At 43.6% G+C, this 14,288-nt stretch overlaps 1 protein-coding gene across 2 annotated transcripts in view; it reads left to right on the forward strand.

The window, feature by feature from the left end:
- The first annotated feature begins 5,509 nt into the window (after window positions 1–5,509).
- plod2 (procollagen-lysine, 2-oxoglutarate 5-dioxygenase 2) overlaps window positions 5,510–14,288 on the forward strand; it is a 41,580-nt gene continuing 32,801 nt past the window's right edge. The window contains exons 1-7 of one of the 2 annotated variants that reach the window (XM_042339080.1): window positions 5,510–5,620; window positions 6,807–6,942; window positions 10,132–10,295; window positions 12,080–12,192; window positions 12,672–12,735; window positions 13,433–13,530; window positions 14,093–14,194. In XM_042339080.1, the coding sequence (XP_042195014.1) occupies window positions 6,893–6,942; window positions 10,132–10,295; window positions 12,080–12,192; window positions 12,672–12,735; window positions 13,433–13,530; window positions 14,093–14,194 (591 nt within the window). In that variant the 5' untranslated portion in view covers window positions 5,510–5,620; window positions 6,807–6,892. The remainder of the gene's footprint in view (window positions 5,621–6,806; window positions 6,943–10,131; window positions 10,296–12,079; window positions 12,193–12,671; window positions 12,736–13,432; window positions 13,531–14,092; window positions 14,195–14,288) is intronic. The other variant, XM_042339081.1, reaches the window with a different exon arrangement.

Genomic DNA, 14,288 nt, shown 5'->3' on the forward strand with positions numbered 1-14,288 from the left:
ACAACTTGAATTTTATCCCACATTCTTGATCAGCTGGACTTTCATTAGTCAGTGAGCATGTGGTGATCAGTTGGATTTCATCTGTGAGCCTATGGATGTGAGTTCTGCAGTCAGACCAGTAATCCTATCACTTTAACGTGATAACTTTGGGAGTCTGGGAATTTTCAGAGGGAAATCAGAGCACAACTGTCAAATAAAGAGGATCTTTGTTACTTCTTACGTTAATTTTACGCAGAGAGACTTAACAGATGAAAAGCAGTCTTTGTGCTTTTAACTAGAGAACAGCAGAGACCAGTAACGGTATAATTTCAGCCATATTTTGAGTCTGCCTAAATCCTGTATTAGGAACATGGAATAAATGGTCTACTGTTACAAGGGGAGTGCCTTGGGAATTGCGTTTTCGCTATTTAGGATTGATGTTGCTTTACGTTATTCAGTTCAGCACTTAGAGTGCATCTTGTGTCATTGACCCCAAAACAGTGTAAAACAGCCGCCCAGACTGAAACTCAGTGCATCTCTGACTACTTTTTATTATTATTAGCTGTCTGTCTTGACACACACGGAAACCAATCGCCATGCTTAAGAGTCTGCAAAGTAAACTACTGAGATTTCCACAGACGTGGCAATTTGTGTTTGTCTGGTACTGAGTTTATACTGTGCCTCTGAAGGGACGTTCCCTGCTCACGTAATCCCAGAGAGTATTAGGCTCAGCAAGAGCAAAAATCATTACAAAATCAGTGTGGTCATTGCCACCTTGATACAGTAGAAACTGTTTAACATCCATGCACTCAACCACAACAATTTGCATTTATAGAGCCTGATGTCGAGCCATTGGGGAGGGAGGAGGTGGCTGTAAACACGGTCGAAGAAGAAGTTTTCAGGCATGATCTAAAAGAAGGGAAGAAGGGGACAAGGAGGAGGGATTGAGGGAGAAAGCTCCAAAGCTTTGGGGTGCAGTGGCTGCAAGCATGGCCGCCAATGATGGAGTGGAGGGGACAAGGGATGAGGAGGCAAGAGCCAGCTGAGTGGAGGACAAGTCTCTAGAGCTTGTCAGGTCAGGAATGTGTTAAACATTTTGGCTGTTAAGCAGATTTAGCTAGATTTCACAGCTAAACAAGGCATGTTCTGGGTGCTGGGTGCTGGAATTTTAACTGTTTGATATCATCTCCCATTTAGCTGCTAAAAGTGTGAACTGTTTTCTGTTTAGCTGTTAATGTCTCGAAGTAATAGTATGTTCCTCGTATAGCTTTACTTAGTGAGTGATATATTTAGCTCAGTGTTTGGTTTTCTGTACTTTCTCCACCCAGTTTATGTTTTAAGACAAGATTTTGTGGCGTATTTTGCTGATATGGCAAAAGGCACTTTTGTGAAATTATTTCCTTTCCTACCCCCATTCCTCTCATAAATGAATCCCACACATGCCAGGATAACAGTGGGAGTTCTTGTTCTGGATGACTTGCCTCTCATACCATTCCTTCTACTGCACCTCCTGCCAAACCACCTCACTTATCTCTTAAAATATACCTCATTTGAACATCTACCAGATATTTAAAGGACATCAGCCTGGCTCAGTTAGAACCACTGAGTTAGAAGGTTGTGGGTTCATGTTAGCTTATCATGTTAGAACTTAGTCGAACCTGATGCTACAGAACAGTTTTGAGGGTCTGCTGCATTGTTGGAGGTGCTGTCTTTCAGATAAGATGTGAAACCGAGGTCCTGCCTGAACATAAGGAACTTGAAATTCTGCACTCAGCTAAGAGCGCAGTACTGTACTGAGTAGCTAATCTGTCCTTAATTTCCTCAGCCTTTTATATGCAGGATTTTTACTCCACATTGGAAGCAAACAGACAACTGTCTTGACCCGACAAAACATTTCTCAGCTGCTCATCTGGAAAGGAAAAGTTGTACCAGTCAATGCTGCAAAGTTACTCAGTCAAAAATTAGTAAAATGCTAATGAATATTTATGATTTGGAAAATATTTCTTTGACCTATTAAAGTCACTTATGACTTATCAAAGCAGCACATTGTGTTTCTGCATAAATCGAGCGTGTTGACCTGTAGTTGCAAGTAACTTGGTGAGTGACTCTCTGATCCTTCCACAATAAATTCTTACAGATTTATTGTTTGATACGCTGCCTGTCACTTCATAATGGATTTATTATTCAGTGTAGTGACCATGTATTTGCAGGCAAATAAAGCATCCAACTCGTGTATAGGGCAGGGCAATGAAGTGAAAAAAAATTAATGATTAGTCTGAGGGATTGCTGGCCATGACAGCGGAAGAAACTTACTTCTATTTTTGGATTTTAACGTAGTCTGTTAAGTCTATGAGCTCAAAGCTCCAGCATGGGGCTTGAACCCACAACCTTCTGACCCAGTGGTGAGAGGGATACAGACTAGGCCAGGCTAGTGCCTCCAGTGGAAATGCAGGATAAAATTTGCATTCTTTCTTAACCCGTTCCTTATGTTAATTAACATCGGGAATGGGTTCAGCAACAGCAAATTCTACCCCTATATTCTGAATGGGAGACTCACTTTATGTTTTTGTCTGAAGGAAAATGTGCTTCACTGGCTCCCATGACATGAAATGAGTTGCCTTTGGAGATTTACTCACCTTGATGAAAAGCCAAGCTGCCTCATTCATCTTTTCGTGTTTCCCTTTCATAAGAACATAAGAATTATGGCCCCGCCATTCGATAAGATCATGGCTGATCTTCAGACCTAACTCTAATTACCTGCCCGATCCCCATATCCCCTAATCCCTCTGTTTTTAAAAATCTATCAGTCTCAGCCTTGAAGATGTTCAAGGACTGAGCATCTACAGCCTTCTGGGGAAGTGAATTCCATAAATTCACTACTCTCTGAGTGAAGAAATGTTTCATCAACATTCGCTCTTTGTAATTTCACGCAGGAGATATTCAAGGTTGAAATCGCTTGAAAGATCCCAGGACGATAAAATCAGCCCGTATGTTACTTTTACTTTGAGGAGGGTGCACTTCCTTCCGATTGAGGTCCACATCCTCGCAAGGTGTGTCAGCCTGGTTCGGTGGTAGCACTCTTGCCTCTGAATCAGAAGGTTATGGGTTGAAGTCCAAAATAGGACTTGGTATTGCAATGCAATGCTGGGAGGAGTGGGGGTCGCATTGTCGGAGGTGCTGTCCTTCAGGTGAGATGTTAAACTGACGTCTCGTCTGCCTGTTCAGTTGAACATTAAAGATCCTATGGCGCTGTTCGAAAAGAGAAGGGAATTTCTCTCGGTGTCAATGGAAATTACACTGCATTGGAGTGTCATTTTAGACTATGTGAGTTCAAGTCCCGATGTGAAACTTGAACCCACAACCTTCTGACTCAGTGTAACTACTGAGCCAAGCTGACACGTAGCTGGAAGACAGAAAGTGGGGGAGTGAGAGGAAGAGAGCCCAGCAGTTAGGGGTATAGACTTTGAAAACTTAGCTCCTGATGGGGGGTGGGGTTGGGGGGTGGGAAACACACCAAGCTTGGGTTAGCTGAGCGGAGCAGAATGGGGAAGGAAGAGATCAGGGAGATGGGGAAGTTGTTGGAACGTGAATTGATTTATAGGTTTAACAAACCAAGATTCCTTTACACTCTGTCCTATTAAATCAACTTTATCTACTGAGCTACTCAACATGAAAACTAAACAGTGGTTTCACTTCTGCGATAATTATATGACCTAATAAATTAGTGGTTTGTCCGGTAATGGGATAATTTCACTTGTGGGGCTACTTTATTGAAAGGTACTGTTTATTAATTTTTACTTTAATTTTCCATTGACACAGTGCCTTTCAGTTCTACTTTTAACGTCTATTTTGTGTCTTTCTTAAAAGAACCGTATGGAAAAATTAAAGCTGTATTTACGAACTTGCCAAATTCTGAATACTTTAAAATGTTACGTAAATAGGGTAAATTTGACATGCACAAATTGGCCTCCGCATTCGCCTACAACATGACACAGTCACTACACTTTACAGGATATCCTGCAAAACACTTTTGGGTGACTCGACAATGTGATAAGGTGCTGTATCAAATGTTGTTATTATTATTATCATTATTATTCAAATCAAGGCCCTTATGGAATGTAATCATTGCAATATCAAATACCATAAAGTTTTAACAGAGAGAAAGGTTAGTAATAACTAGGGACGGTATTGGTTTAAATGGTGAGGGCATTCCTGTATTTCTGCTTAGCCAAATGGTTTCCCTTTCAGTGGTGCTGTGCTGATGGAGGAGACAGACCCACTCATGTGGATACTGTTCAACATAATTTTATGTGTTGTCATAGCAATGGCATCCATGGAGTACGTGTTTCAATACTTTGGTCAAGGCTCTTTGACATGTACACAGCTGTTCTGTAAAATGCGACTCAAAAATGTTATTCTCTCGCTCACAGTCCTGACTCACACTCTCTTGCTATCTCTCTCTGTCTCTGAGTTCCATCTGACTCTTTTTCTCTGTCCCTGAGAGAGAATCTATTCTCTCTCTTTTGCTATCTTGCCATATCTCACTGCATCTGTCTGTCTGTTTGACTCTCTATCTCTCCCCAGAGAGAATTTGTTGTTCTCGCTATGATCATCTGTCTCACTGTATTTCTCTCGGTCTGTTTGTCTTGCCTCTCTCTTCCTATTTCTTTCACTGTCTCTTGCTATCTCTCTCCCTTTCTCTCTCTGTCTCTTTCTTGATCGCTAATGAAAGAAAACGCTGAATAAAACAGACTATATAACAATTAGGAAAGGGGGCGTATAAAACAACAGGAAGCTTGTGACAGTGATAAAGTGAGCCAATAGCAGGAGGAAGAAAGCAATTGGTGAAAACCAAGGGAAAAAAGAGAAACCATTAAATGTTTGGAGAAGAGAAAGCTGTGTGGTTTTAGGCAGATTCTTGAGCTGAAATGTGGTCATGAGCTCCGTGTGAAAGTTGTGTTAAGGCTGGATAGAGTGCTGTGCAACAGAGATAAAATAACTACACCAGGTCCTGAGGAAGTGCAGAGGAAAGCAAAGAGGATGATCCCCAGCGTTGAACGAATGAGCAATGGCTAGACAAGCTTGGCCTCTTCAGTCTTGAGAGAAGACAACTCAGAGGGCATCTTATAGAGGTGTATCAAATTTTAAATGGGATTGAAGAAGTAAACCCGGAACAACACATCCGGATGTATCAAGAAAGTAGAACAAGAGGACGCAGGTTTAAAGTTGTAATGGGCAATTTCAGGACAGACACCAGCTAGTTGTTCTTTACCCAGAGAGTAAATTAATGACTGAAATAGGAAGGGTTGTTAAGGCCAGGACACTGGATTCATTTAAGGCTTGATGCTGTGAGGTGGGGGGTGGTTTTGGAGGGATGAGATCAGGGCCTTCTTCATCCAAACTGATCTTGTGAAATAGTTTGCTTACAATACCTTGTACAATGGCCAGGTGGACAGTCTGAAGCTCAGACTGAAATTGATGTTGTATTTCTTCCCAGTTCCTAAACCAGACCTTGGCACTTATTGATCTACTCTATCTTGTCATTTCAGAGAACCTCTTGGTGCTGACGGTCGCTACCAAGGTCACCGATGGATTTAAACGCTTCATGCAATCGGCAAAACTCCTCAACTACACGATCAAGGTGAGCTTTGTGCTGAGTTTCCCTTAGGAAGCCCTGTTGCACTTCATAGGGAGCTCTGACCTATCTGCCTCAGCCATTGCTGTCTGTGGCTCAGTCTCTCCAACTCCTACTCGGAACATAGGAAAACAAAACACAGTACAGTTTACATTTAGACAGTGCTTTTCACATTGGTAGGATGTCTCAAACCAACGTGCTGTCTGCTTGTTCGGGTGGAAGATAAAAGATCCCGTGGCACTATTAAAAAAAAGGGAATTTCTCACGGTGTCCTGGCCGCCAATGCCCCAGATAAAATTGTTCATTCACTTTGCGGCTGATTGTGAGACACTGCTGTGGAATTCTGCTGCCACATTTGCCTATGAAATACACAGTTGCTACACTTTCTAATAAATCCTGTGAGGCGCTTTAAGACATCAAAGATGTTATATCTACAACAATAACTTGCACTTACAACAACAACAAGATTACATTTGCATAGCACCTTTCACATCGGGAGGACGTCCCAAGGCGCTGAAACTTAGACAGCGCTCTTCACAAAGAACAGGGTTTCATGCTGCATCAAGTGGCTGGGTCAGATGCCCACCAAGGAAGAAGGGGCCATAGACATGGTCGAAGAGGTAGGATTTAAGGTGGAATTTAAAGACTGAGAGAAAGGTTCCTCACTGGCAGAATATTAATATTTAACTTTTCCCTCTAAATAAGAATTGCTAGATGAAAGAAGACCAAGGTCCATCCAGTTTGCCTCCACCATCCTGGCAGTTGCAGGATATAATATTCCAGGATATTAACTCCTAAAAGAAATCTTATCCAATTTGCTTTTGAAAGAATCAACACTTTTTGCTTCCACCATCTTCCTAGGGAGCCTGTTCCATACATTTACTACTTGCTCACTGAAATAGTGTTATCGCAGATTTGTTTTAAATTTGCCCCCCTTCAATCGCAGACTGTGTCCTCTGGATCTACTGTTCTGGACAAGATAAACCAACTTATTATGGTGTATGTTATTCAGTCCCTTTAGAATCTTAAAAAATGTGATCATATGGCTTCTCAACCTTCTCTTTTCCAGTGTGAACATGTCCAGTTTACTTAATCGCTCCTCGTAGCCTACGTCTCTCTGATAATCTACCACACCAGCACTTGGGCTGAACAGAGCAGAGGTCTGAGAATCCACTGTTGTGTCTCTCGGCAGGTGCTGGGGAAGGAGAGGAATGGCGAGGAGGGCTGGCCTTCAACTCCATTGGCGGAGGACAGAAGGTGCGATTGCTGAAGGAGGAGATGAGGAAGCACGCTGATCGTCAGGACCTGGTGGTGCTCTTCACTGAGAGGTGTGGATTCCAACAGCCTGGAACCTGTCACAGCCTGGCTCTGTCTCACCTCCCGAGTCAAGAGGTTGTGAGGCAGACCCAAGGAATGAGTGCAGAGGCAGGTTTATACCTGCACCAGTTGCATAAGTAAAGTCATTGCTTTAGTTGTTGCTCACTGGTAGCTGTGAGGATAGTTGGTGTGAGCTTGAGTTCAGTTCCATCCAGGTACCATCTGTGGAATAGAATAGATCAAGTCAGAGTTGGTAGTAATTTGTCTCAGGTTCAAACGTTTGTGGGTCCAAGACCCATGTCAGGACTTAAGCTCACACTCTGGCACAGTGTGTTTGGGGGGCGGAGGGGGGGATGGAGGGAGGAGGGAGGTGTCCTGCATTGTCAGAGATGCTGTCTGCCTGTTCTTTGGATTTGTGTTGAAAAGATCTTGTGACAAAGTTGTAGGCAATTATTACCTTTTGAGATGTACAATATCAGTTCCACCAGAGTTACAACAACAACAACTCACATTTATATAGTATCCTTGATGCAGGGTAGCATCTCAGAGCACTTAGCAATGGTAAAGCTTGATGTGGAGCTGGAGAGAAACGGGAGGTGACTGTAGGTGCAGTCGAAGAGGGACGTCATCACACGTGATCTGAAGACAACAACTTGCATTTATGTAGTGCCCTTCGGGCAGGGTAGTGTCTCGGAGGGCTTAAAGATGGGTAAAAAGGGAGAAGGCATGGATTTGATGCAGGAGATTGCAGAGATTTGGGATGTAGTGGCTGAAAGCATGGCTGCTGATGGTGGTGCGGATGAGGTTTGGGGTATTTAGTGTTCGTTGAGATGGAATTGCGCTCCCACTTAGACACACGGCTGCATATAATACTGGATTAATCCATGGTAAATCCCTGAATCCAGCTGGAAATACTGCTCTCAGTGTAATCGGTGTATGGAACACTCACAGTTTTAGAGAGAATATTCATCCCCATCTTCCTTGGCAGGAGATGTCCTGTCTTTAAAAATAAAAGCTTTTGTTCTGAGAGATAAAAGCTGTCACATGAATATTCAAAATCTTGTTAAAATAAGCCACATCCTGAAAAAGATCATTTCGCCTCTTTTAATCTGAATGTTGTTGGAGGGATGGAATTTGCTAACATGGATCAGTGACGTGCGTACACATGCCTGCAAATGCGCTGGAGCATGGGAATGTTATCCCATTGTTTATCCTGATCCCACTCCAGGATCACCTCGGGAGCAACATTCCGAGGCTTGAGAGAAAAGAATCCCGCACGTCCCTCTCTCACGAAATGCAGCGGGTAATTAGTGACAAATAATAATAATGAATAATCATTACATTTGATACAGCACCTTTCACATCGGGAGAACATCTCAAAAGCCCTTGCCAGGATTAAAAGTGAACTGTAGACACTGTGTATCGTGCAGGCGAGACAGACTCAGCAGACAGTTTGCACACACAGCGCTGTTTTGTGCACACGTAATATATAATGAAAATTATTTGACAGTCAACCTGCTGCATGACCTCGCTGTCTGCTCCGTGGGGGTAGGACACCAAATGGACTGTAGCTGTGAAGTGAGTAGTCTGCTCTGTACTGGGTAATATGATGGTATTTCTACACAGAGCAGTTGAAAGGAGGTAACAATGACGTCTCTTCTGTCTTTGGAATCTAGAGACAGAGAGGGAGAAAACGCAGACTGCTTCCCATGAGAATCATCAAGAAATATTTTGTCGTTGGCCTGAGTTTAATCATTTCCTTGAATATGTTTGTTGATCGTTTTGAAGGAGGAAGTAACTTAGAACGCCACCCTCTCTTGATGTCAGCCTTAAGTGACTGTCCTTTATATTATTAAGGTTTGTTGGTTGTATTCAAGCTTTATCCTCTGTTAATATCTCCCTGCAATTTGATGAGAGAATCTGGTTATCATTGCTGATCCAGACTTGTACTTCCCAAAGGTCGATGTCCAATTGCACTGGTAGCGAACATACACTCCTGCCCAGAATCTGACACGACCCGGGACCTCATCTCTTGAGGAAATATTGGGCTGATATTTAGTCACACAGAGAGGGGATGATTCAAGACGCACTTTAACTGCTGTACGTCAAGTCGTTTGTAGCAGTGAGAAAATGTGGGATTGCAGTTTGAACCAAGATAAGTAGCATCCTTGCCAATGGCCTGCAGATACCCAGGCTGGCCAGGTTTCGGTCTGTGACCATATCCTAAATATTATTACCTGAGCCTCAGATTACTGAATGTCCATCCCAAATGGATCACGTCTCAGAGCATCGTTGCCAGTGACCAAACCCAGCTTCGAAAGCTCTATAAATACTGTGGTGTTTGGAGTCCAGAAACTGAGTCTTGCGACAAACAACAATGACGACAACTTGCATTTATATAGCGCCCTTCGGGGCATAGTAGCTAAAGATGGTGGAGCGGAGGGGACGAGGCACAAACAGGTTTGTGAACTTCAAAATAACTTGTCTGGTTGATATTATCTCCGAAGAGTCCCGCACCTGTCTTTCAGCATCAGCTGATCTTAATCTATAACAGTTTTCTTATGTTTTACATCTCGTAAACTCTTGCTATAAGCAATTATTAATCTGCCCATCAGTTGTCCAGATGGAATCCATTGTGTTTCTAATTGCATTGGTCTCTTGCCAGTATAGACATTCTTTTCAGTCATCCATTGTAGGGTGCAGGAGAAGAACTGTGACATTTATTATTAGAGGTTGACAGCACTTATGATCGTATTAATATCTTTTTCTTCCAAGTATTCTTAGAGCAAGTAGCTATTTGTCAGTCTCAGTTGGCACTATTTCTCAGTCTAGGTCTGAAAGTTGGTGATTCAAGCCCCGAGTCGGAGTAAGTTTCCATACTCCACACGCCTTTGTTTACCTAGCAGTAAGTAGGAACTCGGCTGTTAGTCAATTGGCGAATCGCATTCTGGGGTAATAATCCCTCCATAAAAATAATTTGGTCACTCAAACCATGACTGTTTGTGGGACACTACTATACCCAATTGGCTGCCACATTTTGTTCACAAAATACAGTCAATTCGCTTTACAGTATATTCTGTGAAGCACTTTGAAACATCTCAACGATGTGATGAGGCACTGTATCAAATGCAAGGTATATTATTAGTGGTAGTAATTTGGATTCTGTTGAAATGCCCATTGCTTTTATGTTCTGTCTCCAGTTTTGACATCATCTTTGCCAGTGGCCCGGATGAACTGCTCAGTAAATTCCAGCGAGCAAATCACAAGGTGCTGTTCGCTGCTGAGAGCCTGATCTGGCCAGACAAGAGGCTGGCAGAGAAATATCCTGTCGTTCGCAGTGGGAAACGATTTCTTAATTCAGGAGGTGAGAATCACAGAGAGGTGGGTCCTTTTGTGGGGCACTGCTGTGCGCAATTGGTTGCCCCGTTTTGCCCACAAAGTACACAGTCAATCCACTTTACAATATATTCTGCAAACTATTTTGAGACGTCTGAATGACATGATAAGGCACTATATCAAATGGGAGGATTGTTATTATTCTTCTAACACTGGGGATCATCTTCATTGCTCTCCTCTGCACTGCCTTTAATGCCTGTGCAGCCCCCCTTTCTCTCTTGTGATGTTGTGGACAGGAGCGAGGTCAGGATCAATGAGGTCAGAGATCAGTGCGTGGTATTGTGATCAGGAGCAAGAATCCTGATCAGTTACTTTAACCTCTGAGATTAAAAGAGCCCATTATAGAATTGCCTCTGGAATTCCAGACTGCAGGATGTCTTGGATTCTGACATGCGTTTGCTTTCAGTGCAGCATCCTGACATGACCTCCTACTGAGAGTGCAAAGAGCGAGGTCAAAGCTCAGCTTGTGGTATTTTCTCCTCAAAGGTATAAAATCCAGGGCTGCCTCACAGGCCTGGTTCATGAATACTGCATTCATTTGCGACGCATTCCTCAGTTTATGCTCCGTCTCTCAGCGTGTTACTTTGACTGAGTAAATAAACCATGCATATCTTCCTCTCCAGTGTTGGGCACTTACAATCCATCGACTCAAATGGCTTGGCAGATGGCCCTTGCCTAGTGTCTTTCAGTTAAAACTTGGTTAGCATATGAGTTAGAGCAATTGCCTCGCAAGCGAAAAGTTTGATTCTCGGGCGGGGTGGAACCTTCGGCAAGTTTCCTTACTCCATGCGCCTTTTGTTTACCTAGCAGGAAGTAGGAACCCGGATGTTAGATGGTTTGGTAGATTGCTTTCCGGCGTAATGATCCTTCCAAAACAAATTGTTCCATGACTGTTTGTGGGACACTATTGTGTGCAATTAGCTGATGAGATTTGCTCACAAGATATACATCAAAAAATTACATTTGTATAGCGCCTTTCACGTCAGGAAGACGTTCCAAGGTGCTGGACAGTCAGGGATTTGGACCCGAGCAGGGATTTGGGATCAGGAGGGGTGGAGGCCAAAGAGAGTAGGAGGGTGGCCAAAGGTGTGGTCGAAGAGGAAGGTCTTGAGATGTGCCTGGAGGAGGCAACGGAGAGAGCAAGACGATGGGACTGGGAAGGAGTTCCAAAAAGTGGGGGCAGAGAGGCAGATGGCCCAATCGCCGATGGTGGACCGGGCTGGGCATGGGGTGTGGAGCCGGCCGGTGCTTGCTGAGCGGACGGGTTGATATAGTGTTAGCAGGTCACAGAGGTAGGAAGGAGCAAGGCCGTAAAGGGCTTTAAAGGCGAGGACAAAGATTTTTAACTCTTATCATCTGGGGGATGAGGAGCCAGTGGAGCCGGACGAGGGTTGGGGTTATAGTGTCACGGAGCCTGCTCTTCTGACTAGTTTCAGCTGTTTCAACAGGGCTGTTGACACAGACAGGTTGGAGCTTGCTAACAATGTGCTGGGATTCATTAGTCTCAGATACAGTATATAAATGTTCTCAGAGATGCTTTTCGTCTGACCATATGTGACCTTGAAGGCATTTTCATGACTTATTAACAAGATGTTAGAATGAAGGAGGCTCTTTGGCCCATCTGATCTCATCCTTCCATAAACCGCCACCCTGATATAGTGATCCCAGGCTACCTTGTACAGCACTCCGAGACCTTGCCCTCCCCGAATGTGGGTTGCCATGTAATCCGTTTGCTCTGTTTACTTGTCAAAGCTTTTATGGGCTACGCCACACACCTGAACCGCATTGTGGAGCAGTGGGAGCTGCAAGACAACGATGATGATCAGCTGTTCTACACCAAGGTTTACCTGGACCCTTCAAAGAGAGTGAGTCAATCGTTCCAAAGAGAAGGGGAAAGGGTTTTCATTAAGTTTTACTGCTTTTAGACTGAAATAATGGGCACTTAAGCAAGTTGTTTGGCCTAACAGGGCCCGGCTGCTGTTTTTCTCTACATGGGCCACCAAGTCTAATTTCTACTCGGTTGGACCACTGTGTCCAGGAGGAGTCCACAATGCCCTGTAAAGCGCTCTCAATCTATTATAAGAAGGACACCATTGTGCATGATAGGCTTCGCCCACAAAATACACTCAATCCATTTTACAATATTCTGTGAAGAGTTTTGAGATGTCTCAACGACGTGATAAGGCTCTGTATCAAATACAAGGATTATTATGATATCAAATCTGTTCCTCGCTTCCCCGTCTTTCCTCCCCTCCACCTCCATCTCAAACATATACCCTTTATACTATCCCTGCAGCTCGGAGCTAACTTCAGAGCTAACAATTTTTCTTCTTCTTTCATTCAGGTCTCTCTCAATATGACTTTGGATCACAAAAGCAACATTTTCCAAAACCTGAACGGGGCTGTTGGTAAGCTCGGAACCTTCCACTTGCCGGTCACTGGAGTAGAAATTCTGTGGTCTCGGGGAGTTGAAACGAGTCACCCTGTGAGAGCTGTCCAAACAGACAGCGTTGCTCGTTTGCTGCTATATCCTGTTAGAGAGAGCTCGCAACTCTTTGCATGCCTGTTCCTCAAACCTGTCATCTGCGTAGCAGATGCTCAGAGCATTGTGATACCAGAACCTTTTTCCAACAATCTTTCCTGTTTGGACTTAGCAATGGATGAGGCTGGGGTTTAAAAATGTGTCTCATTTTACACAGCGGAGACCTCCTAGTCATTAACTAGGATGAGATGTTAGCCCAAGGTCCCGTTTGCCTGTTCTGGTGGATGTTTAAAATCCCATAACATGGTTCAAAAGAGAAGGGAGTTTCTTGCTCTCCCTGTGTCCTGGCCAACAATCCCCCAGATAAAATGGGTCACTTACTGTTGGCTGTTTGGAGGCCATTGCTGTGCGCAAATTGGTTGCCATGTTTGAACACAAAAATACACAGTCAATTCAGTTCACAGTATGTTCGTGAAGTGCTTTGAGATGTCTCGTTGACTCAATAAGACGTTGTATGCACTTTGTTTTATTATTATTGACTATTTAAGTGGATGCGGTTTTCAAAAGTAAGCCCATTGATATTAAAACTAGAAGTTTAGAATGTGACGTTTCTTTTTTACCAGATGAAGTGGAGCTGAAGTTCGAAAACGGAAAGGCACGAGTCAGGAACATAGTGTACGAAACGCTGCCTGTTCTAATCCACGGCAATGGAAATACCAAGGTATCTGGACCTCGGCACCTGTCTTATCTTTCGCCATTTACCAATGCAGAGAATGGCAAAAAGAGGCACCCACAATCACTGCGACCCTGAGTCTGAACAGTTAATACAAGTGGCTAAAGTCAGCGTGGCTCAGTCATGAGTACTCTGCCTCTGACTCCCATGGTCATGGGTTCAGACGCTGCATTTGGGGCTTTGAGCTGACATTCTAGACTGCTGTTCCAGTGAACTCCTGAGAGGTGCACTGAATTGTCGGAGATGCAGTGCTTTGGATGAGATATTAAACTGAGCCCCTATCAGTGCCTGTTCAGGTGTTGAATATGCTAAAGATACCATGAAGATATTTGAAAAGACAGGAGTTTCTCCGATCGTAAAATATGCCCATCCAGCATTGCCAAGTGCTTTGACGCGTCCTTCTGACATGAAAGGCGCTATATAAATGTTAATTGAATTGTATAAACAGTCCGAAGGCCAGAATTTAAAAATTCACTTTGTATATCGACTGAAAAGTCTCTTTCTATTATAGAAATATTTTGAGTCTTGATCTTTGTGCTTGATTTATTAGCTCCTGTTGAACTATCTGGGAAACTACATCCCTGATACCTGGACTGCAAAGACTGGTTGCACTGTTTGTGACCAGGACACGTTGGATCTGTCAACGCTGGCTGTGAGTACTTGCCTTTCTTTGGTTTTTCATGACCAACTCCTGACTATCCTCCTGGGGGGAGGGGAGATAAGCGGGGTCTCCTTGGAGCTGAACT

This window comes from Callorhinchus milii, unplaced genomic scaffold (assembly GCF_018977255.1).
Source record: "Callorhinchus milii isolate IMCB2004 unplaced genomic scaffold, IMCB_Cmil_1.0 Scaffold11, whole genome shotgun sequence".
Classification (NCBI taxonomy): Eukaryota; Metazoa; Chordata; class Chondrichthyes; order Chimaeriformes; family Callorhinchidae; genus Callorhinchus; species Callorhinchus milii.